Raw genomic sequence first — 24,484 nt, 5'->3', positions numbered from 1 at the left:
CGGCTCGCTTTTCTCCCGAGCGAGCTTTTATGCTCTCGGCCGCGGTCGCCCCTCCCCGGGGGCCATCCTCGGCATCCCCTCTTCCCTCTTTCTTTTTTTCCAAGGGCCTCAAATCTCCCTCCCTCTCTCGACCAACCGATATTTTTCTCTTGACCGGCGAATCATCCACGCACCTACTACGTGCATCATGCGTTTGCCATGCGCTCCATTATAAATTGAATACGGCCATTCGCACGGAGTTTGGCGTTTTGCACACGTATATTTGTATTCTTCCGTCAACGCGCTCTCTCACCTCGGCTCGTTCGGCAAAATGTTATATATTATACCCACCGGTTGTACGGGGGAGAGAGAGACAAGGGTATAGATGTCGTATAAACGACAATACCGTCGTAAAAGCTACGCGCATCGCTCCACATATACCTGTAGTCTCTCGGGTCGATGGAACTACGTGTTCCCGGAAAACTACTCGACGAGCTTGTAAAACAATATATATAAACTATTCGTGCTCTCTCGTTCACGTGTAAAATCGTATCAAACGTGTCGTCGAGTAACTCGGAAGTTTCGTACGCGTTTAGTTCCTTGTGCATTTTACGCGTAAACTTTGCCCCCGGCCCTTTCCACTTTACACTCCTCCAGTTATATAACGTTCCATACCACCTGCAATTTCAATAAATTGCAGGTAGTATATTTTAGAGGTTTTATCACGAGGTTAAAGGGGGGAAAGAAAAATTTACGCAACGAGAGTACGTGTATATTTCACGTGCTTATAACGCGTGTGTGTACATGGTTGCTCAAGTCGAGACGAGGATATACATGTTTTTTTTCTTCAGCCCGACGATCACGTGGATGTATCGCTTTGGAAATGCCGATAAGTTACGTAAAAAGTATTGTATTGTTACCTTGCGTGATGATCGAGAAAATTGTTGTAATTGTTGTTGTTGTTTTTTTTTTTTTTTTTTTTTCAACGCTTGAAGTTACGTCTCTCTTTTTCGGGGGGGCTATTGCACGCGTTGCGAAAATCGGTAACCCAGATGCCGATGTATCGTCAAATCTCTAGAAAAAATCCAACATAGAACCGGAGTTTTGCAGATAAACGACTACGAACGAGCGAGCGTATTACTCATTGTGTGTACGTACATGTGTGCGCACGCGAGATCAAGACCTTCGTAAATTTCCTAAAGAAAGTTTAGAGTAAACATGCACCGCTGAATCAGCTCGACGTGGAACATATCGCGCCGATTCCGCACAATGTGCTTATACAAATTTATTCATCGATTCCAATAGCTCGCGTCAATCTCTTTCTCAGTCAAACGGGAGGGGGCGAGAAATCTCTTTCTCTCTGTTGCCGAAAAATCCAACGATCGGTGGTACAAATTGGCCGCTCTAAAATTATTATTATACGGGTCGTGACTCGTTTGAGAGCGCCCATCTCTAGCGAAAGAAAAAAAAAAGAAACGACCCGCCTCGCGAGATAACATCGATCGTAACGAGCTGCATCGAAGGAGATGATAAAACGCCCATAAACGGCACTGCAACTGTGTCGAGGGGTGAGGGGGGGAAAGAAAAAAAAAAGAAAATTATCGATCTTCTTCAAACATAAAAATGTGAAAGACACGCGCGCCCGGTATGGGGACAGAAACCGAGAAAAATCAAAGCGCTACAATATAAAATATGGTACACATGTATATACGTCTATATTGTAAAGACTAAATCAATAAGGCGCTGATGCGGGGGGCGGAAGAGGAGAGGCAACGGGGAATCAAGCGTTATCTGGACACTATGGTGCATTGCACAAGTGTTTACCTGTAAATAGCTTTTATGTCCTGATACACAAGTACATCGGAACCAACTATGCTTGGGGCCAATGAATCGAACAAAAAAAAAGTTGCAACACCGAAAAGGGCCATTTATTGTGATCGGTATATCACATATGTGGTTACATCTCGAAAATAAACGCGCAAAAATGTAAGTACAGAAGAAAAATAACGCATGTGTTAAATCGAAGGGAGAGAAAGCTCGAGGAGATTATAGTTGCCGGGTCAACGGTCATCGGCGCGATCCGCTTATCACCCGTATGCGGGTATACATAGAACATACAGCTGATTCGCTCTCTCTCTCTCGATGAATGACCATATAGAAGCAGCAGTGGTAACTCTCCCTCCTTCCATGCGCCTTTTTCCCCCCGGTGCCCTCTCTCTCATCATCGTGATTCCTCCGCATGCCTTCCTTTATTTCATTGAAATTACTCCATCCCTCTTCCTTTTCCGTAAGTGATGGCTGTACGAAAAATGGTATTATTGCTTTGCTTTCGAAAATCTCTCCCGAGGGAAAAGAACAATCTAGCTCTGGAGCCAAAATTTCTCGAAAGGAAGACAATAAAAGGCCAATAGCGTGGTTTCTTGCAGTTGATTTTATTTTCCTTTTTCCAAAAAATTTCGCACCACCTGCAGGACTTTGCAAAAATCGGAAAAGCTCCGCAGCCTGAAAAACAAATAATAAAGCGACTTTGAAATATTAAAATGGTTAAAGTGCTCGTAGGAAGCTCGCTAAAACGAAATATTAATTCGTCGAAAGGTATACTTTGTCTATCACCAATAATGCAATAGTTATTTAATTTTTTATAATCGTACAATGTGAGGAAAAAATCTGTGAAAAATTAAAATTGATTGAAAAGTAGTAGAGTGACTCGCCGTTGAATGCATTTTTTTTTTTTTATCAGTTGGAAATGTATACAACATTACCAATTTCTTCCTACTACTAGTTCATACTAAAATTGTTAACTAATACTTATCAAAATTTAATTTAAAAATTTTGTTTCCTACTATTAGTTAACACTGTTAACTACTAGTTATTAGTTACTCCTAAAATTATTATTAACTAATAGAAAAAATTTTTAATCTTGCATACTTCCGAGCGATAAAAAAAATGCATTGAACGGTAAATCAATGATTATAAAACATTGAATAACTATTGAACTTGTCCAGCGTTATGTTATTATATTGATTCAAGATAATGATAAATTTTTGCAAGACTATAATCGACGATCGATGAAATACAATGTATCTAATGAACAAAAGCTAGCTTTTTCTAGATGCACAGCTTCCGTGAGTCGCTCTCGGAATAACTATGTTGTTACCACTTCCAAGTTTGAGGAAGAAAAAAAAAGAAAAAGATTCCTCGAGGTGGCTTTTTTGGCCCGAGAAATCGAGTTGGCCAAACTACCTCTTTTTCTTGCCGGATGCTGCGGGCGTGTGTTTCTCCGGCGATTCGAGTTCGGAAAGCGTTACATTGATATTAATCGTAGTAAGTATTAGTAGATTTCCCGTTGATTTGCATACGCTACGTAAATTTCAGGCCCAACGCCAAAAAGTTTTTTACTGCCCGTTGACGGGAAAAGTAAATGAGAAATCGCACTGTTTTTCTCGTTGCAAGCTAAGTACATATCCCTCCGCACGTGATATATATATATAATATATACCCAAATATCATCGTAAATTACAAGTAAATCAAAAGCGATAGCGATTTCCTTGCACAATGAAAGCATTAACGTTTCAACTTATCTTCCACACACTTTATAAATAAAGTATTGCGAGTACGCATGTATATAAGTATGTATACCTACAATGTTACAGTGCCAGCTATCGTTGAGGGTTTATTATTTTTGTTCAGATTACGGCATCGTCGTTTTTTTTTCCCCCCCCCCCTTTCCGTCATTGATTTCAACAGTTTCGCGCACGTGATTTATTTAGTAATTTGCGCATTAAAATTCTTCGTTTATTTTATTAGATTATCGTACCTTTGACCTTTGTCCTTTTTTTCTTTCTCTTCGAACGTGTTTTAAAATGTCTCTCTTATCGCCTGGGGAGGGTGATAAAACGAGAGAAAAATAGATAAAAGTTTCTAAACACACGGATCGGCAAGTAAATAAAGCAACATTTTCAAAATAGATTTACCATTTTTTTTCTTCTTCTTCTTCTGTTCGCCCGCAGTGATAAAGCAAATGGTTTCGAAAAAATTTTTTTTTCACGACTATAAATTAATAACCGCATCTTCATTGAAGCTGTGGAGCGTGGAAAATTTTGTCGATCGAATCGGCAATTTTTCAATAGTTCTCTATATATACTGGATTAATGATGAATGATTATAGCGATCAGAAAAGTTTTCATAATTTGATCTGCAAAGTTAGGTGTAAGGAAAATTTTTTTAATCAAATTTATTTTTTCGTAGTGACTTGGTTGCGTATTTTATAACTTATGGAAATATTTTTAACTATAAAATCGTTGTGATTTGAAAAACGGCTGTCTCAACTTATCCGAACTTATGTAAACGTTAGAGGAAGTAAAACTTGGAGATAAGTTGGTTTTTTTTTTTTTTTTTCAATATATGATTAAAATGATAAGTACTTTGATTAAAATCCTATTTTTAAGGAAACAACTTTGTATAATTTATTTTTCGATAAATCCTTTTGTGTTAAAGTTTAATATTCGTTTTTTTATCAAAAACATCCAAGTCGCAGGTAGAATTCGACTCTTTAAACCCATTGAAAATATTCTACGGTTCCACTACTATGAAAAAGAGGTCAAATGTTTATTCAACTCGAAAGGGGCAATGAAATTTAAGCCGTTTATCAATGTGAAACAAGTGAGAGCAAAAATTGATCAGCTAGTATTAAAAAAAAAATCTAATAAAATAAGAAAAAATGAGACGACTGAACCAAGAAAAATATTTGCATTCTAATATGTCATTTCAAAAATTCTAGAACACAATTGTATAGAATTTTTGGCCCCCTTTTCATTTCTTTTTCTTTTACCTCTATGTATACATACTTTTTTGAAAAACGAAAAGATGTGCATAGAATCCCCATAGCTTTTCTTATCTCCAAGTTTGCAGCTGCAAGCCTATGTACATATATACCAAACAGAAATCTCGGCTGAATAGATTTCTACAGTTTCATTATGCATATACGCCATATACGTAGATGACGTTTTTGAAAAGCCAAATGGAGACATAAAATTTGTCTAGTGCAAAGTTTTTCATAATTTTTCAAAATTTTTGTGAGTATCGTTGTTTTCTTACCAGTTTGAAAACGAGGATAACATCAATAGCTCAGAATAAAGCTAATACGCTGTGGATGCAATTTTGTCTTAATCTTGATCAGTGATCATATGCGTGATTTACTTTTTCACTTTTCTCTTCCAGGAAAGTAAGTATATATTGCAGCAATTTCTGTACAAAACTTGAGTCACTGTTACGTTATCAACGGATTATTTTGGCTTTTTTTCCTCTGTATTATCACCAGTTGGTTATAAATCGTTGCTATAGCTTTGATTAGCTTACAAATACGCATCACAAAATTTATTATGTATATATCACGTCAGTTGAATAATCTATTTTATATTGTCAACTACAACGTAAATGGAATATGGGATTTGATGGAATGGGATTGAATACAATTTTTTTATACACTTTAACAGTTTGTTTTAGTAAACGCTTTTTTTTAATGACTTTAATTAAATTCTAACATAATGAAATATTTTATGTTGGTCATTAAGTTGTGTAAATAGAATTTTTAGAAAAACTTTGACGTAATTACGGCAAAGAGCACAGAAACATTAGCAGTCTTTTACAGAGCTTAATAAATAATCTTTATACAAAAGTGCTGTGTCATTTTTCTTCAACTAACAGATAACACATCATTCTGATTTTTTTTTTTTTTTTTTTTTTTTTTTTTTTTTTTTTTTTTTTTTCTTAATTATCTTTAAAAGTAAAAAGAATGGTGTGATAGCAACGTAGTGAGTGAACATTGTGTGATATTCAATATTACAGGGTGACTCGAATAAATGTCGACGAGATTGATCCCCATTCTCATGAAAGAAAGCAACCCCGAATTGGTGCAATTGACTTCTGTTATTATTAGGACATTGAAGCGTCATAAGTCTGGAAATCTGCAAGGAAAAATGAAAAATTAGTCAAGCGAGTCATCAATGCCTACACCAAGGTATTAACTCAATATATTTTTTATTATATCTTTGATTAACGTGTTTTATTTTGGTTAATATTATAAGGGCATTGTAAGGGTCTGTTAAGCGTTTAGTCCAAATCATTTTAATATTCATTTTAGTTTGAAGGATCCAATTTTTAAATACCAATTAGAAACAAACAAATTGCTTAGCTTCCCATTACTTATTTCGTTAAATTGTCAACACCGTAGTTATGTAAAAAATTTGTAATCAAAATGTTATTAATTTGTGTAAAGGTACAAAAAAGCTATGAGTACAAACATAAAAAAAAGCATTAGATGTTAATTCATAAAAGCTATCGAAATTCCCTGGAATCTTATCTTCAAACAGACGACACAGTATGTAGGACCATCAGCATATCCAAATATGCTCCATAACATCTGAAATTTATTTTTACAAAACTAAATTTTAAAAACGAATTTTGCGAAATTTTCTAAAACATGGTTGATTAAATAAGGTCACTCTTGAAAATGCCCATGACTAGTTATAGAAAAAAAAATTTTTTTAATCACTTATAAATTTAAAAGTCACGTGAATATATTTATTTTTTGAACAATGTAATTTAGAATGAAATTTGGCCTACCTCATGGGATCTTCGTAGTAATCTGATGGTACTTGAAACAACTCTGGATCAATGTCGTTTTTAAAAGCAAATTCTTGAAATGTGATCTTTGCCGTGACAGTTGGGAGAATGGGAATATCAATTTTTACAGGAAAACCTGGTGGCAATTTCATGAGTACAAACTCTCGCAGTTTGTTGAAGTGTTTGAATGGTGCAACCACTTCCAAAACGTTGAGCAACATTTCGACAGTTAAAGGAAAGTCAGGACTCATTGCAACAACAGCTTTGAATGATTTGCTACTTTCTTTGTATACTATGTTCCTACCCAACAGTGGACATTGACCAGGTAGAGCAGAAATGTAATCCTCCCAAGTTATGTTAGACACAGGTGGTGGATTCAATGAAGCCCTTCTTATAGTAGGCTAAAAATCGTTGCATATTTATACAATCAGTTCACCCATAAGTTGTAAAACCCGCTGTAAAACACTCATGAAAAAATAATTTTCTCACCTCTCCATTTTGAAAACTTTGAGACGAACCTTTAGTCAAAGATTCCATTATCGCTTTATTCTTTTGTAGATCTTCTTCACTCAAATGCTCTCTCCTTTTCCTACTTTCTAGTACTATGCCATTGATTTGATAGAAATCAGCATTAAATGGTCCAACCATTTCCTTGGGAAAAATCAAATGATTTATTTTGATATTGGTCGTTAAATACCTACAGCTATAATTATATTAGACACATACTTTTTTGTCCTCCTTGAAGATCCATCCAGTTTGTGCTCTAGAGAACGTTATACCTTTGGTTGACATTTGGGCAGCCATTATATCACTAGACATCAAAATATCCACTTCATCCTCGATTTCGAGTTCAGTTTCCTAAATGACAAATGAGTTAATAATATAAGACAAGTGGTAACAAAAAGTAAGTAACTGATAACAACCTCGTATCTCACTCTTTGATAAAGCTTAGCTTTATTATCCAAAACCGTTAAAGATTTACTAGGTTTTTGATCTCCATTAAAAATAAATGATATATCACCCCTTTCCCATCTCATATCATTAAAATCCACTAAAGTTGTGTCCATTCTGATGGAGGCTCCACTCTTGTGAATTCTACAAATATCAGATGGAAGTATTCTTGAAACTAGAGGCACTGTAGGTAATATAACAATATGTTTAGTATGTACTTTATTGAAGCCTTAATAAATAAATACTACGAAAAAATGAAACTTACCCCAACTTTGAAAATCCCATTTCAATTCCATGTAAAAATCACCCATTTGTCGTAAAGCTGCTACAAGATTCGGTCTCCTCTCCTCCATTTGTTCTCTTGCTTGTTGTTTGAGTTTCCTAACAAGAGATGATACTAAAAAAAATAATAAATAATAATAATAATAATAAAATAACAAAACCGTTCTCAATTAGAATACTAAATATTCTTTTTCAGATACTCACTGGTTTGTCTGTCTCCATAACTGATTGCTTCTGCTAAAGGACTCCACCCAGCTAAATTTTTAACCTTAACAGGTACTCCATGAGTCAATAAAACTTGAATACATTCTATGACATTGTAAACATGAGTTGATTATTAGTATCATTTGCCAAATGATGGAAAAAAATAAGTAGAAAAAGAAATGTGAACCTTTTTTTCCGAGCATAACAGCCAAATGTAAAGGAGTATTTCCTAAATTGCAAGTATTAAAACAAAAATTAATATTCAAGTACCACGTGGAAAGTAATAAAATAAATATACAAGAAATTAATCAGGTAACATTACCTTGCTTGTCTTTGGCTGTTAGTTGCTTTCTCATACTATTAGTTTTAATCAAAGAATTCAACATTGAAATGTCCCCTTCGAAAACACACTTATGAACAGGATATGGTTCAGTCTCAGCCATGATTGTTGCTTACTACTTTACTGTTTAGAGATGTATGCTTATCATACACAGCAAGAAAAATGTAGCTTAAAAATTAACGACCCCCTCCAATGAAACTTTTTTCTCAGAATTGTAAAGTTTGTGTCGCAACTGTAACTACTATCACTATCACTGTTGCAGGTCATTGTTACAGTAAAATAAAAGCTCACAGTAGAAGGCAGGAACACGATGTTCTGCTCGTGGCAGTAGTGGCTCTATCAGATTTGTTGTCAGTCATTTTGTTACTCTGCTCCACAATGAAAACTCAAAATTGGTTGCAACACTCATCCAACTTTTGGTACATAAACGTATTGTATGTTCAAAATACTTATCAAAAGCCGAGATTGAGTCAACGATTTTCGAGTGCGGGACCAATCCAATTGAGGTTCTTTAAAAACTCATTAGAACTCTGCTACTTAGCTAATGACTTTCAACAAATGTGTCCAAAGTAAAACAGGCGAGTATATAGGCGCGAGTTCCAAGTTGACGTTGACGCGCTTGTCTGCTAGCACAGGCTCATTATGTAGCTCATTAAACCAAAAAACTGGAGATTTTGAGCTTCCACTTCAAGAGATATATAACTCCAAAAAATAAACTTATTTTAGCAACGATAACAATTGACTATACCTAAATCGAAAAAGGGAACATATGAAATATATTCGCTTGTTAAGTACTTATGACCCAGTTTTTATTCTTCAGTTTGACAACTGAACTGGCCACAATGGCACACAACACTATAGTCCTATATACTTACTATACATACAGTAATACAGTTATACATATATTATACACATGCACATATTGCACATACGCGACACATCGACACATGCATAAAGAAAGCATATACATATATTTGTGTACATATATGTACACATGTATATATGTTGACTTTTTGGGTTATCAGAATCAGAAACTTTGTAAAATTGTGCGTTGTGCCGTTGTACTTAAGTGTTTTTTTTACTGATGTGGCAGTACTTAAGTAGATACTAACGTATTTTGAAAAAAAAAATTTCCCAATTTGTCATTTGTGAATTTGCGATTGACTAATTTCTATCTTTACGATGTAGGCACTTTGAGAAATCTTCAAGATAACCACGCTGTGTGTAACTCGTAAAATGGTAAGATAAATAGTGCGAAAAAGAATTAAAAAAGGCTGTATAAAGAGTATAATGTATGCTAATTTGCTAATGAATGAAGTCGGAAAAACGATAATGATAATTGTTTCAATTCGTTCCACAGGGCTTACAGCTCTCTTGCAGGCAAAGTAACAAAATTTAGTGATTCCCGTGATTCAAGCATTCTGATTCGATACCTATATCATTGAATCGGACTCGCAATAAAACTACTTATTATGATCGGCCCTTCAGAGAGCCTTCTCTCGAAACTTCAGAGTCACGCCACAATGTGTAAGGATAGAAAAGCTGGTGGCGCTGAGAGTCACGAGCCTTCGCTCCCCATTTTTGAAACTCGCCGCTTTGCGGAGATTAACCTAGGACAGTGGCGCTAGTGCTATGGGGCCGATCCCAATTCCCAATAGTCGGGAGTCGGGAAGTGTGAAAGAGTGAAAGTGGTGATATCTGATATGTAATGATAATGACACATATAAAAATATATGTGTAAGTAAACATGTGCTCTGCTCTCAGTTATTGAGTGAGTGAGGTGTGACACTTTATAGATTAATTTGTTCAAGCCACTTTTGGTTCGGTTCGGTTCTCTTAACAAAATACACCTATATATACAGAACCAGTTCTGATAATATGTTTGGTTCGCTATATACAGGTATACTTTGCTAAGAGAACCGAACCAAACCAAAAGGGGCTTGAACGAACCTTTTGTATTAAATGCTGTCTCTATAGTATACCTATACATGACGTGATCGTGATATGGTGATATCCTGATATCCGTGATCTGTCCGTGATAATAGATACACACTTTTGCCCACTTGGTTGTGTTCGTTATGTAGTCTTAAGTCTTAGTCTCATCGCGTCATTCTACCAGTAAGTGTACAAAGTGCAATACGCGCGGACGTGAGAACTGAGTGTAAAAAGAAAAAAAAAAGACGCATAATTTACAATAGACCTACTTACTTATATACTAATGAAATGAAATATAGTTTTATAATGGCACAACGCGTACCGTAGAGATAAACGCACTGTTACTGACTTAAAGAGTTTTGTTTTACTTGTCAGCTGGCAAATCAAAGCCAAAAGTCAAAAGACCCCTAGAGAGAGATAAAAAGAGAGCTCCCTGTGTTGCTTCGGCGAGTTATCAGAAATATCAGAATATCAGATACTTCGAGTGGATTGTCTTCAAAAGCCAAATCATAAGGAAGCGATCCTCTGCACGTCAAAAAACTGCAGCAGAGCAGAGCCTTCATGCTTGTTATATTGTATCAGCTACTTACAACTCGCACAGCTGATGTCACGAGGTATAAATAAGATCTATACACGCTCTTGCTCCGTTTCTGCATCCTACTGCTGCAACATCAACGACAACTTCTGCTGATGTTATTTGATCGACCGTATAGGTACTTATGCAGTGCTTCCTTCAATCAAAGAGCAAGCAACTCTCAGATGCAGCAGCTGCCATTTGCCTGCAAGGAGGAGAGCCTCTTATATTTTTCTAAATGCAGTGACGAGCTCAATCAACGCTCGGCCAGCTTCAATGACAGTCGTACCGCAGCAGCTCAGGGAGTAAGCGCTGCCTCCTACTCCTCGCTGTTGTTGCTATTGCCTGATTCTTGTTGTTGCTCTTTTTCTTTCCTCCTTCAGCTCCATCTCTACGGGCCCTTTTACCCATGATGGAGCAATATTCTGTTGACGTTAACAAAGTTCTCAGTGAATTTGATTTTAATGAAGGTATTATTGGTACTACTAATTTTAAATAAGTGTACTTTTTTTTCAAATTAATTTTTTACCAACCTAATTCTGTTGGATATCTATTTCAGCCAGAGGAGACCAAGCTCCTTCGCTTGCTGTCTCTGGTAATGCAGCTCCATTGCAAGTTGGTGGCCTACCCTTGCAATATGGAATGTCAAATGCATTTTGTCAAGTTCCTATGCAAGGTGTGAACAGTGACGATGGAATCGCTGGAATTTTGGAGGGCATTGACATCAATTCCAAAGAAGTCAATCTTCTCGAGGAACAAGAGTGCCTAGCAAGTAATATTAGTAACCCTGTATCTTCTGACCAGAATATCTTGATAGACAATTTAGATTCCATCAATCATTTTTACACACACAATAGACTGCACAACGATGAGTTGCAACAAAACCTCTGTATCGATGTTAATGAAGCTGCGTCATCATCATCTTTATTGAATGTTGTTAAGCCTAGTGTTGGCAATATTTTTAATAACTTCAACGAGTTTGTACATGACACAAACACTAATTTGGTTAACTTCGCTATTCCAAGCAAGACAAGTACAATGGAAGATTCTAGACAAAATGAAGCGCTTATTGATGTAGCTGATCCATTTGTCAACAACTTTCCAAAGGCTAGTGTTGATGTAGTTAAAAAGTGCTCGATAGATGATTTATTGACAGTCCAAACGGAGGATCTGCTTGAAAATAAAAAAGGAAATAGTTCTGTGTCTCCAAGTTACCAAAATATCTTGCTGCCCATTAAAATAGATCCCTACTCCACAGACAAGTTCAAAGAATCCCAAGCTAATAAATTAGAACAAGACTTGGACTTTCCAGATCTGATGACAGCTGGTAACAAAATCACCAGTGCTTTTAGTAATCCAGAGCAAATGGTAAAAAGTATTCTGGATGAGCCAGAACATGTTTATGAAAATGTTTATATTGGAACAGATATTCCAAAAGCTCAAGAAGCCTGCAGTGCAGTTGATGAGGCTAGAAAAATAGGCTCTGTCTTTAAACACACCTATGAAAATGTGAATTTTCCAAATTCAGATACACAATTTAATAATAGTGGAGCTTATGAACAACTTTACATAAATAACAGTGTTGAACGAACAGAAACTAGCTCCGATTCGACTGACCACTTTAATTTGAAAGAGCCACAATTTATAAGTTTAGGTGCAAGTACAACACTCGGTTTCCAGAATATTCAATTAGATAACTCACAAATTCCGAAACAAGATACAAAATCAGTTGTTGGTTTTACTACGATTGATGACATGTCCGAAGAAGAATTAAACAAGTATTTAGCAGATTTAGAAGCAGAAGAGAGAGCAAGTGAACAGGTTGCAGCATTGTACGAAAATGTTCAAATCGACGCTGTTGCAGAAAGTAATGTCAAGCCAAAATCGTTGCCCGTCCAACGAGATGACGAAGATGCCAATGAAGCTCCTATATTTGAATCTGTCACAATAGGCAAATTACCCCAAGTTCCTCAAGAGCATCTTCAAGAAAAGGTGAAAAAATTTCCCGTAATCGATTATAGCAAAGAAAGTGGTAATGAAGAAACGTGCTCAGAATCGGCGCATAATTTACACGATGTAAGTAAGTTTAACGCACAAATTAGAGATAACGAAAATAAAATTAAAAGTAAACTAATACACGAAAAAGTAAGAAAAAGTTCAGACAACACAGAACCCACTCAAACGCTAAATCCTATTAACCAAAACGATGAAAGTAAAAATGAAGATTTAGTTGAGGATTGGGACGACGGCAATTATGTGTCTACTACAAACGAAACAGAGTCTGGTCCGAGCAAATTGGATGCTCAGAGCTTGGATTTAAATTTAGAGGAAAAGATAGATTTGAATGGCGCTAAAGCTCTTACTTCGCAGCTCGAAAATGTGGATAACAAAAATTTAGAAACTAAAGAACAAAATATCGCAAAGCCTTTGAATCATAAGAAATCAGCGACTCATTCTGGGACACCCGTTAGAAGTACAGAAACTATATCGAGATTTTCAGTTACTAGAAATGTAGATGTCAACGACAAAATTGGTAGCAGAAGTAGGCCTAGTCAAAAATGTTCTGGTAACAATATGACGTGCGACGAAAGCAGTGCTAGCGATCCCCATAGGCCATCTAGACCCCAAACTTTGAACGTCGTTTCTACAATCAACGTGTCTGACAATTCTACTGCAGGTACGTACAGTTTTTTATTTGTTGATTGATATTTGATATTAATCATCCATTTTTATTCCTAAGGGGCTCTGCATAATAATCAAGAAACATCCGATGCAGAGGGTGATAAGGACAGCGGAAGAGCTCCATCCCCAGATGTATCAGATAGCTCTTCAATGGAATCTGGTTCTATACTTGGAAAGCAACCTCCCTTCTGGGTACCTGATGGTGATGCACCAAACTGTATGTTGTGTAACACAAAGTTTACCGTGTACAAAAGAAGGCATCACTGCAGGGCTTGCGGCAAGGTTGGTATAGTAATAACAATCATTGTCATTGTGTTTTTTTGATATGGAGTCAATTTGTTTTTTTATTTTTTATTTCGACGCAAATTTTGGTTTCAAGGTCTTATGCCATAAGTGTTGCAATATGAGATATAGGCTAGAATATCAAAGCAATGTAGATTCGAGAGTGTGTATTCCATGTCATCAACTCTTAACAAAAGGTTTTAAATCTAATTAATATACTTACCATCATACGTGTTTGAAATTTTCTGGATGAACAAAACTTATCAAAAATTTTTAGCTGAAAGTGACACTGGGTCAAGTGATTACGCAGGCTGTTTAAACACCAATATTTCTACCATAAATTCACCACAGGTATTTTATTTCATCGTCATATTTGTGTACTTCATGTCCTAATAATCAAGAAAGAAAAATGTACTCACATTTTCAAATTACATTGACATATGTATTTTCTTTGTATGATCTGTACCCATGACAACTTGTTGAATACCAAAAGATCCTAAATATCAAAAATTGAGCATGAGTATTGTCACAAAAAATTTGTGCATGATTAATAACAATTAATTTGTTTGACTATTAACACAGCACACAGTAAACTGTTGAAATTATGTAAATACTAATTTGGAAGTTGATATCCAATTAAGTAAAAGTAGTTTTGTTGGAAAAAAAAAATAAAAAAAATTTGTGCATGGTGGGTGCCTCGTTAAAAGATTAGTCAAAGATCAAACACAGTAACATAAAGCATCATCAATCAAATGATGAGTGCCATTAAAGTCGCACCATTTCTGGAGTATTCGACAAATGGTTATAGGCGAGACCTAATCCGAACAATCCAATGGAGTACTGTTCAACAATACCGCCTTTGCAACAGTTGGCAGGTGGCTTGCCACCACCACCTCCCACAGTGATGGTGCCTGTAGGAGTTCTCAAACGAGAAGGTGCGACGAAGCAGCGTTCCGAGGGACCGAAATCAGTAATGTTCAGCGATGGTGAGTTTTGGTTGCCAGTCATTGTACCGAAAAATTATTTAAAAAAAAAAAGAATTTTAGACATATTTTACTATGAATTTATGAACAATCATTTAAAAGCATATTCATAAGACACGTACACACATCACTCACGCTTGCATGCACGCAATCCATTATTGTTTCGAATCTTTCTTTTGAGTTTCAATGTTTTATCCACTTTCCTATGACACACAAGATTACTGTTTTAATTTCGGCCCCTCGAAGCTTCCACTAGCGCATCAGCGGATGCTTCGAGCCCTGTGATCCATATCCCGTTTGTTTTGTTTTCACACGTTTCATATAATAAAAACACAGGAATAAGGCCTGGCTGTGACCTGACAGAGCTCGACACTACGTGGGACTGGAAGCCACCGTCGACACGCAAAGCGGTACCGAGACGTCCGGTGCAGGGCTACGTGGCGTCGGCAGCCAGTAAAAAACAAAATCGCCCTCCCCTCGATCCCGTCACCGATAGTTATATACCCCAGGATTCTGCCGCACTACCTCCGACTGTCATTATACACAAAGGACGTCAGTACCCGATATTTTTTTTTTCTCTGTTAACATCCGAAGAAAAAAAACTTCAATTCTTGAAATTTTAATTTTCCAGAGGTTACTTATCATGAAATCACTGACGTTGACGGTCTTTACAACTCCTTGAAAAACGAATGCGAGCCACCCGTCATGTTTGCAATTAATCGCAATCTGTATGCCTATGTAAAAATAATTAATCGTAAGTTGGAGGGAGGGGTTGCTTGATGAAATTGGTTTTTAAGGAAATAATAAAGATAACTAATTAGCGTAAAATTGATTGTAGTGAATTGTTGCGCGAATAGAACGTGTTGGAACGTAACTTCGAAAGGATTAGCTTGCGTCGCTCAAGACGAAGTAATTTTTTTAGTAGAAACAATGCCGGATGAAAAGGAATTTCCGAAAGATTTACTATTGCACATTAATCAAATTTATCACGAAGCCACGAAAGGTAAGATAGTCATTACCTTGAATAAAATTTATAACATACTTATTTCGCAAATTTTTGAAAAATATTGTTCCTAAAATCTTGAACACCATTTTAGGAAATACAATATCCGAATACGGTATGTCGATACATCAAAGTGGAAATCTTCTTGGTTCTCGTGAACACGCAGGCTTCCTTTTCATAAGACAAACTTTGCAATGCCTACAAAAAGTGATTGTACCCCCAGCTCCGTTTCTTGTTGGCCTTTTAGTACACAGGTATGATATTCATTTATTTTACGTAAAAAATTAAGCGCAAAATAATAAAAAATATGAATCTAAATTCATAGATGGGAAACTCCTTGGGCAAAAGTTTTTCCACTTCGGCTGGTCTTGCGTTTAGGTGCTGAGTATCGTTACTACCCTTGTCCGCTTATCTCTGTTCGATTTAGAGATGCAGTGTATTTTGAAATCGGCCACACCATAATGAAAGTGTTGGCTGATTTTCGTAATTATGCCTACACGTTACCTAAAGTTCAAGGCTTGACTATACATATGCAAGACAGAACTACTCAAGTTAGATTCCCGAAGAATCGATTTAATCAGGTTATCAAAGGTCTAAACAACTCGAACGACCACGTTTTAGCTTTTGCATCGAATTTTAGCATTGAGGCCGATTCACATTTAGTTTGCATGCAAACAAACTTGGAAGATGAGAGCACTTATCAAACTCAGGCGATAAATATACAAAATAAACCTAGAAAAGGTAGATGGTTTAACATTTTTCAAATTTTGTTATGAATCTTTAAATCGTCTGTACAAAACATAACAAATTGACTTTTCAGTGACTGGTGCAAGTTTCATTGTAATTAATGGTGCTTTAAAATCTTCTATGGGCCTTTCTGCAAACTCAAATATATTAGAAGATGGCTTGATGGTTCAGATAATGCCAGAAAAAATGGAAGCTTTGAAAGCTGCGCTTAAAAATATGCAAGATTTTACCATTGGCTGTGGTCGTCAGGGTGCTCCTGAACCTGATGAGATTGTTAATATTACATGGGTCGAAAATGATATGCAGTTCAACTTGGGGTTAGTGCTTTGATGAAATAACCATTTTCTCTCTTTTTTTCTTTCGTAGTAAAATAAGTCTTTGATTTATTTTAGAGTTAAAAGTCCCATTGACAGCAAACCCATGGATGGAATTCCATCTATTAGAGTACATAATGGAATTAACTTTGCGGGCACAAGTAGGTTCATACGCTGGACTGAAGTGTTTATAATAAAGGTAATGTGATCCCTTGTCACAAAATTTGTTTTATATACTTTTCTTACTAATAAATATCTCGTGCGTTAGTCTGATGATGATCAACCATTTGGCATGCATTATCCAGTGGATATAAATAAATTATCAGAAAGCATAGCTCGAGCTACTTGTGCAGCTCTTGTTAAGTTGCTAGATTTATTGGCAGCTGCTGGGCTTACGAAAATCGCTGTGCGAACCACAATTCATCCTGATAACGTAAGTTATTTGTATAACATCTTGATGCAACGGAGTAATGAAAAATTGTTTGATTTTCTCCCACGTTTGGTTTTCTGTATTAAATCCAGGTTGGATATGAAGCAGGAAGTGAAGGCACGCGCTTACCACCTATTTATATGAAAAGCTTAGATAACGAACTTATACAGGTCTTACAGAAAGCTGTACAAGGCTGTGAGGATACGCATACTGTACTGGAACTAGTATTTTATGTACTAGAGACTGATGTTTAACACGCTGAAGCTCTTTTTTTTTCTTAATAGCTTCTTGTTCGAGAAGTGCTGAATCTAAATTTTTAAGATAATTTTTTAATATACAATTAATCGTTAATCAAAATCGCCCAATTTTATACTAAAACTCTAATGTTCTTATTTTTTCTACGATGATGAACCAAAACACAGCAAACCCTTAATGTTAATGTTTATGCATTGATAATTAAATTTCATGTTTTTCGACATTATTTCTAAAATTTAACTTAGTGCTATATGCTGCAAAAAATGTAGAACAATGCAATCATTTTGATGTGACTAATTGAACTTTATACACGTGGAGGTAAGTGTCGCAATATATGTGTAAATTAATAATTTGGTACGGTACTATTTTTATTTTCATCACAAAACAATTAATTAAGGTGTAGTTGATTCATTGATAATCATTTATGGTAACTCTATACACAAATTTTCAGATTTTAATTGCCAAAGATGAGCAGAAAATTTTTCTTGTGTTTCAAATGATTTGTTTAAAAAAATTGTTGAATTTAAAAATTATAACTATTTGGAACTATTATTAAAAAATCTGCTTAGTGTATATTTTGTCAAACTTAGCATGAAAAACATCAATTCAAGATTTTTTTAAAGCATTGCAAAAATTTATTATTGTATAAATTTTGGTCATTGATACAACTTTATTCACTGCTTTATAAATCAGAAGATTTTTAAAAACGATTGCAGCATTATAAAAACTAATAACTCGATAAATATTTTTTATTGTTTGACTGAGGTTCAAGATTAATTTTGTGTAATTGCTTAGCGACATCACATAACATTTTTACTAAAGTGAAGTCAGCCTAATTATTAACATTGTTATTGATGATTGTTGGAATGAAAAATGTTTTATATTGTTACTTAATGCTTAAAAGCTTATATATTACAAATATATCATGTTACTCTTGCAAAATAGTTTTCTTTCTTGTAAATTCTCTTATTAAATGTCTAACGACTTGAATTTAACTCACGTGAGGTAGTTCGTATTATATCGAATTTATATATACATACATATATCTATATATATATATACACATCTACGTCGAAAAATTGTATCTGATTATTTGTTTTATTTACATTTATTTCAAAGCGTAATAACAGCAAACAAATGTTTTTATTTGTGCTTAAAAATATTGATTTTTGGAACTGAATACTTTTGCACTTGAATGGCAATTTTGTGCCCATATTCCACACGATCCAAAATCACATTTTAAAATGAATAATGTAAATAAACAGTAAATAAATTGTAAATATATACAAATCACACGATATACTATTGTTTGAATTACTCTAAAATAAGTTTTTTATGTACAAATATAAAATTTCAATGTATAGTCGAGTTAATTTACAATTGCATAATGAACATGTAGACTACAAGCGGAAAGTAAATAAATTGTATATATGTTTAAGAATAAATTGTTGAATTTTATATCATTAGTTCTAACTAAGGTTTTCACACATTTTAAGAGAATAACTACGTACATAATGTACCAGGTTTTATAGTGGTGATAAAACAAATACTAAAGATCATTTCTGAACTAAACTGAGATAATGTATCAACATTCTTCACCAAGATATGGATACCTAAGTAACTTACTGCGATACGCTTTCGCCTTTCGAGTCACTGCCGAATCTCAACATGCAGATTTATAATTTCAATTTCCCGTCATGTCAACAATGAAAAATGTTTTGTTCATCTATTAATACTTAGCAAGTTGTACTAAAATAAAGTTGCAATATTTACAAAATGAAAATAAACTCTGTGCGAATCATTAATAAAAAACGAATATGAAATCTACTGCTTAACTTAAAATATAATTCTAAAAAAGCTTTTTAAATGCTTGATGGAAAAAAAATTCCAACACAATTTTTTAAAAAGTCCAAATCAACATTTTTATTGAAAATCTATTTTAGTAACACATGTTCGCACAGGGTTGTTCGTTCTGTAAGTAAGATTCGCCAATTGCAATTTGTGTGTGAATATATGACTATACAATAATATATTATTTAAGAGAATGAAATCAATGATCTAGTTCTAGTTGCAATTATTGAATTGGCTTTTTACGTATTAAACTCCGTTATAAGGGATATACTTATGAGTCAATTTTTACAAATACCTAGTATTTCGGAGTTAGTATACAAATGAAAAAAATTAAAAAATGTAAGTTACTTGCATCAGCTTCATCTAGTGATATTTTTCTTCTCAACTTTTTTCAAAAAGTCGGCCCCAATTCCCAAAATCCTAAGCCGAATTTTTTGCCTACCATACTTACCATGCAGACAGTCGATGAGGGTGCTTTAAACTGTCGGTGGGTTCTGCATGTCAACAAACTTCGAAATTTTTTGCTGTTTTTAATCCCATCCTCCCATGCCACCCAAAATTTCGCAGTTTATTGACATGCGGCGTTACAACGACCTATACGTAACTTAACTGCTGGCAACATTTGCGGAATACAAATAATACAATACAATACCTACAGCCTCTGATTTTATCATTCTCGTAAAGAGAGCACGGTGTAAGGTGTAAGATGTACGTTAAGTTATGTGTAATTGTGTAGTAATTATAGTATCACTACTAAGAGTACTAAGTTGTGCCACATATGGTCGATTTTATTAAACCATATAAGTAGAATATGTATACTTTTGGAGGTCGATTTTCAGGTAAAAAATAAGTTGTAAACTTGCCGCAAATAGCATAGACAAAGCAAATAGCATTTTCTACATTATCCAAATAAACACAAATCCTTAGCATAAAATTATGAATTTTCACATTCTTTAAATCTGAAACAACTCTGATTAGGTGAGATCCAATGCTCCATTTTTAGGAGACTCTTCCTGTGTGACTGAACTTCTTTTTTAAGCCTTTTTTCTTCAGTTGTCTCTTTTCGACTGATTACTTTACGTATCTATTTAATCGTTGTTCAAGATTTCTGTAACACAAATCTTGGTATGTACATATTATATAATTTAATTGTATATTTAAACTATAAGGTTCAAGGGCTGTGCTTCCGCGAGTTAATGATAAAAGGTCTAAAGTATTTTAATTTTGTAAATATGGTAGATTTTATAAGCCATGTAAGATAAATGGAATATTTATACTTTTCAGGGTCAATTTACAGGTAAAAGACATATTGTAAACTTGCCGCAAGTAGCCTAAAAAATGTCAACTATTTATCGTCTATTTATAAGATTATTTGCGGCTGGTTTGTAATTACTATAAAGTGACTTTGCCGTAAATGGCAATAATTATTTGGATCAGCGCCATCTAGCGGTCTTTATTTTTTGGCCAAAAGTGGCTCCCAAAATTCTGAACCAGAGCAATCAGAAAAAGAGCTATTTAGTCAATTATAAACCAGCCGCAACTCTTGATGAAGCTATAAAATCAAAAAATAAGAATACATGTGTTTTTGGCGGCACTTTAACAATCTATCTTATGCTCGAAAATTTATCTTCAAAGGTATAAATACATAGGAGGTCGATTTTTTGGTAGAAAATAGATTGTTAACTTGCCGCCAAAAACACATGTATTCTTATTTTTTGATTTCATAGCTCCATCAAGAGTTGCGGCTGGTTTATGGTTGACTAAATAGCTCTTTTTCTGATTGCTCTGGTTCAGAATTTTGGGAGCCACTTTTGGCCAAAAAATAAAGACCGCTAGATGGCGCTGATCCAAATAATTATTGCTATTTACAGTAAAGTCACTTTATTAATTATAAACCAGCCGCAACTGATCTTATGAATACAAAATAATAAGTTAACATTGTTTGTGCTGTTTGCGGCAAGTTTACAACTCATCTTTTACCTGAAAATTGATCCTGAAAAGTATAAATATTCCATTTATTTTACATGGCTTATAGAATCTACCATATTTACAAAATTACAATACTTTAGACCTTTTATCATTAACTCGCGGAAGCACAGCCCTTGAACCTTATAGTTTAAATATACAATTAAATTATATAATATGTACATACCAAGATTTGTGTTACAGAAATCTTGTACAACGATTAAATAGACACGTAAAGTAATCAGTCGAAAAGAGAGACAACTGAAGAAAAAAGGCTTAAAAAAGAAGTTCAGTCACACAAGAAGAGTCTCCTAAAAATGGAGCATTGGATCTCACCTAATCAGAGAAGGTTGGGTTCTTTGTTTATTTATAATACTTCAAAATTACTTCTCTGTAATAAATGTATTTTTTATTTAGTGAGATCCAATGCTCCATTCTTAGGAGACTCTTAGTGTGACTGTGCATCTTTTTTTCAGTCCTTTTTTCTTCAGTTGTCTATTCTAGACTGATTAATTCACGTATATATTCTACTGTTTTTGATGCCAGTTGAGACTTTTAACTTGTGTGTTATCAACCTTTGTTATAGTAATATTAAAACCTCACAACATGAATGTGTGATATATTGCAGAGGAACATATATCATATGTACATAAGAAAAAAAATATTACAGATTTCAGCGATTCGAAGTTTTTTAATCCAACATGGACCATTACAACATTTTTGAGGATTAATCAAAATGAATTTATTACATAAAACAACTTCTTAACTTTTAATATTTGAAATTCTTTAACAGTGTACACAAAAGGTCATTTTAATTAAAAAATTAATCAAGGTAGGATGGGAAGAATCTGCTTCTGCAGACTTACAATAAGATTTCAAAGATGCTTGTATAATCATCATCAATTATTTATTAAATGTAAAGCAGATAAAGCTCTATGTTTGATTAACAAATTTTCTTCATTATCCAAATAAACACAAATCCTTAGCATGAAATTATGAATTTTCACATTCTTTAAATCTGAAACAACTCTGATTAGGTGAGATCCAATGCTCAATTTTTAGGAGATTCTTCCTGTGTGACTGAACTTCTTTTTTAAGCCTTTTTTCTTCAGTTGTCTCTTTTCGACTGATTACTTTACGTATCTATTTAATCGTTGTTCAAGATTTCTGTAACACAAATCTTGGTATGTACATATTATATAAGTTAATTGTATATTTAAACTATAAAGTTCAAGGGCTGTGCTTCCGCGAGTTAATGATAAAAGGTCTAAAGTATTTTAATTTTGTAAATATGGTAGATTTTATAAGCCATGTAAGATAAATGGAATATTTATACTTTTCAGGGTCAATTTACAGGTAAAAGACATATTGTAAACTTGCCGCAAGTAGCCTAAAAAATGTCAACTATTTATCGTCTATTTATAAGATTATTTGCGGCTGGTTTGTAATTATTAAAGTGACTTTGCCGTAAATGGCAATAATTATTTGGATCAGCGCCATCTAGCGGTCTTTATTTTTTGGCCAAAAGTGGCTCCCAAAATTCTGAACCAGAGCAATCAGAAAAAGAGCTATTTAGTCAATTATAAACCAGCCGCAACTCTTGATGAAGCTATGAAATCAAAAAATAAGAATACATGTGTTTTTGGCGGCAAGTTAACAATCTATTTTCTACCAAAAAATCGACCTCCTATGTATTTATACCTTTGAAGATAAATTTTTGAGCATAAGATAGATTGTTAAAGTGCCGCCAAAAACACATGTATTCTTATTTTTTGATTTTATAGCTTCATCAAGAGTTGCGGCTGGTTTATAATTGACTAAATAGCTCTTTTTCTGATTGCTCTGGTTCAGAATTTTGGGAGCCACTTTTGGCCAAAAAATAAAGACCGCTAGATGGCGCTGATCCAAATAATTATTGCCATTTACGGCAAAGTCACTTTAATAATTACAAACCAGCCGCAAATAATCTTATAAATAGACGATAAATAGTTGACATTTTTTAGGCTACTTGCGGCAAGTTTACAATATGTCTTTTACCTGTAAATTGACCCTGAAAAGTATAAATATTCCATTTATCTTACATGGCTTATAAAATCTACCATATTTACAAAATTAAAATACTTTAGACCTTTTATCATTAACTCGCGGAAGCACAGCCCTTGAACTTTATAGTTTAAATATACAATTAACTTATATAATATGTACATACCAAGATTTGTGTTACAGAAATCTTGAACAACGATTAAATAGATACGTAAAGTAATCAGTCGAAAAGAGACAACTGAAGAAAAAAGGCTTAAAAAAGAAGTTCAGTCACACAGGAAGAATCTCCTAAAAATTGAGCATTGGATCTCACCTAATCAGAGTTGTTTCAGATTTAAAGAATGTGAAAATTCATAATTTCATGCTAAGGATTTGTGTTTATTTGGATAATGAAGAAAATTTGTTAATCAAACATAGAGCTTTATCTGCTTTACATTTAATAAATAATTGATGATGATTATACAAGCATCTTTGAAATCTTATTGTAAGTCTGCAGAAGCAGATTCTTCCCATCCTACCTTGATTAATTTTTTAATTAAAATGACCTTTTGTGTACACTGTTAAAGAATTTCAAATATTAAAAGTTAAGAAGTTGTTTTATGTAATAAATTCATTTTGATTAATCCTCAAAAATGTTGTAATGGTCCATGTTGGATTAAAAAACTTCGAATCGCTGAAATCTGTAATATTTTTTTTCTTATGTACATATGATATATGTTCCTCTGCAATATATCACACATTCATGTTGTGAGGTTTTAATATTACTATAACAAAGGTTGATAACACACAAGTTAAAAGTCTCAACTGGCATCAAAAACAGTAGAATATATACGTGAATTAATCAGTCTAGAATAGACAACTGAAGAAAAAAGGACTGAAAAAAAGATGCACAGTCACACTAAGAGTCTCCTAAGAATGGAGCATTGGATCTCACTAAATAAAAAATACATTTATTACAGAGAAGTAATTTTGAAGTATTATAAATAAACAAAGAACCCAACCTTCTCTGATTAGGTGAGATCCAATGCTCCATTTTTAGG

The 24,484-nt window shown here is 34.2% G+C and overlaps 2 protein-coding genes across 4 annotated transcripts; one reads left to right on the top strand and one right to left on the bottom strand.

Annotated features, from left to right (window-relative positions):
• Window positions 1-5,495: 5,495 nt before the first annotated feature.
• Window positions 5,496-9,260, bottom strand: LOC106646600 (ankyrin repeat domain-containing protein 13C). 2 transcript variants are annotated; one of them, XM_089597248.1, is made up of 9 exons: window positions 8,363-9,257; window positions 8,228-8,269; window positions 8,041-8,145; window positions 7,820-7,951; window positions 7,539-7,738; window positions 7,330-7,461; window positions 7,093-7,254; window positions 6,604-7,004; window positions 5,496-5,945 (listed from the first exon to the last, which is right to left on the bottom strand). In XM_089597248.1, exons 1-9 carry the CDS (start codon window positions 8,481-8,483, stop codon window positions 5,930-5,932), a joined length of 1,311 nt encoding a protein of 436 aa, XP_089453374.1. In that variant the 5' UTR covers window positions 8,484-9,257; the 3' UTR covers window positions 5,496-5,929. The 2 variants fall into 2 exon arrangements, with proteins under 2 accessions (XP_089453374.1, XP_014218150.1); XM_014362664.2 differs by lacking the exon at window positions 5,496-5,945 and adding an exon at window positions 6,333-6,400 and having other exon boundaries at window positions 7,527-7,738; window positions 8,363-9,260.
• Window positions 9,261-10,388: 1,128 nt separating this feature from the next.
• Window positions 10,389-18,990, top strand: Sara (Smad anchor for receptor activation). 2 transcript variants are annotated; one of them, XM_089597259.1, is made up of 15 exons: window positions 10,389-11,359; window positions 11,449-13,566; window positions 13,630-13,853; window positions 13,951-14,050; window positions 14,131-14,204; window positions 14,722-14,839; window positions 15,173-15,388; window positions 15,468-15,590; window positions 15,675-15,839; window positions 15,934-16,093; window positions 16,165-16,580; window positions 16,660-16,903; window positions 16,979-17,099; window positions 17,169-17,333; window positions 17,423-18,990. In XM_089597259.1, exons 1-15 carry the CDS (start codon window positions 11,299-11,301, stop codon window positions 17,582-17,584), a joined length of 4,467 nt encoding a protein of 1,488 aa, XP_089453385.1. In that variant the 5' UTR covers window positions 10,389-11,298; the 3' UTR covers window positions 17,585-18,990. The 2 variants fall into 2 exon arrangements, with proteins under 2 accessions (XP_089453385.1, XP_089453384.1); XM_089597258.1 differs by having other exon boundaries at window positions 14,662-14,839.
• Window positions 18,991-24,484: the final 5,494 nt, after the last annotated feature.

This window comes from Copidosoma floridanum, unplaced genomic scaffold (genome assembly GCF_036245765.1).
Source record: "Copidosoma floridanum isolate Cflo_tuat_1 unplaced genomic scaffold, Cflo_Japanese_pri ptg000032l, whole genome shotgun sequence".
NCBI lineage: Eukaryota > Metazoa > Arthropoda > Insecta > Hymenoptera > Encyrtidae > Copidosoma > Copidosoma floridanum.
The sequence above is the reverse complement of the archived record's forward strand: the minus strand, read 5'-3'. Positions and strand labels throughout refer to the sequence as shown.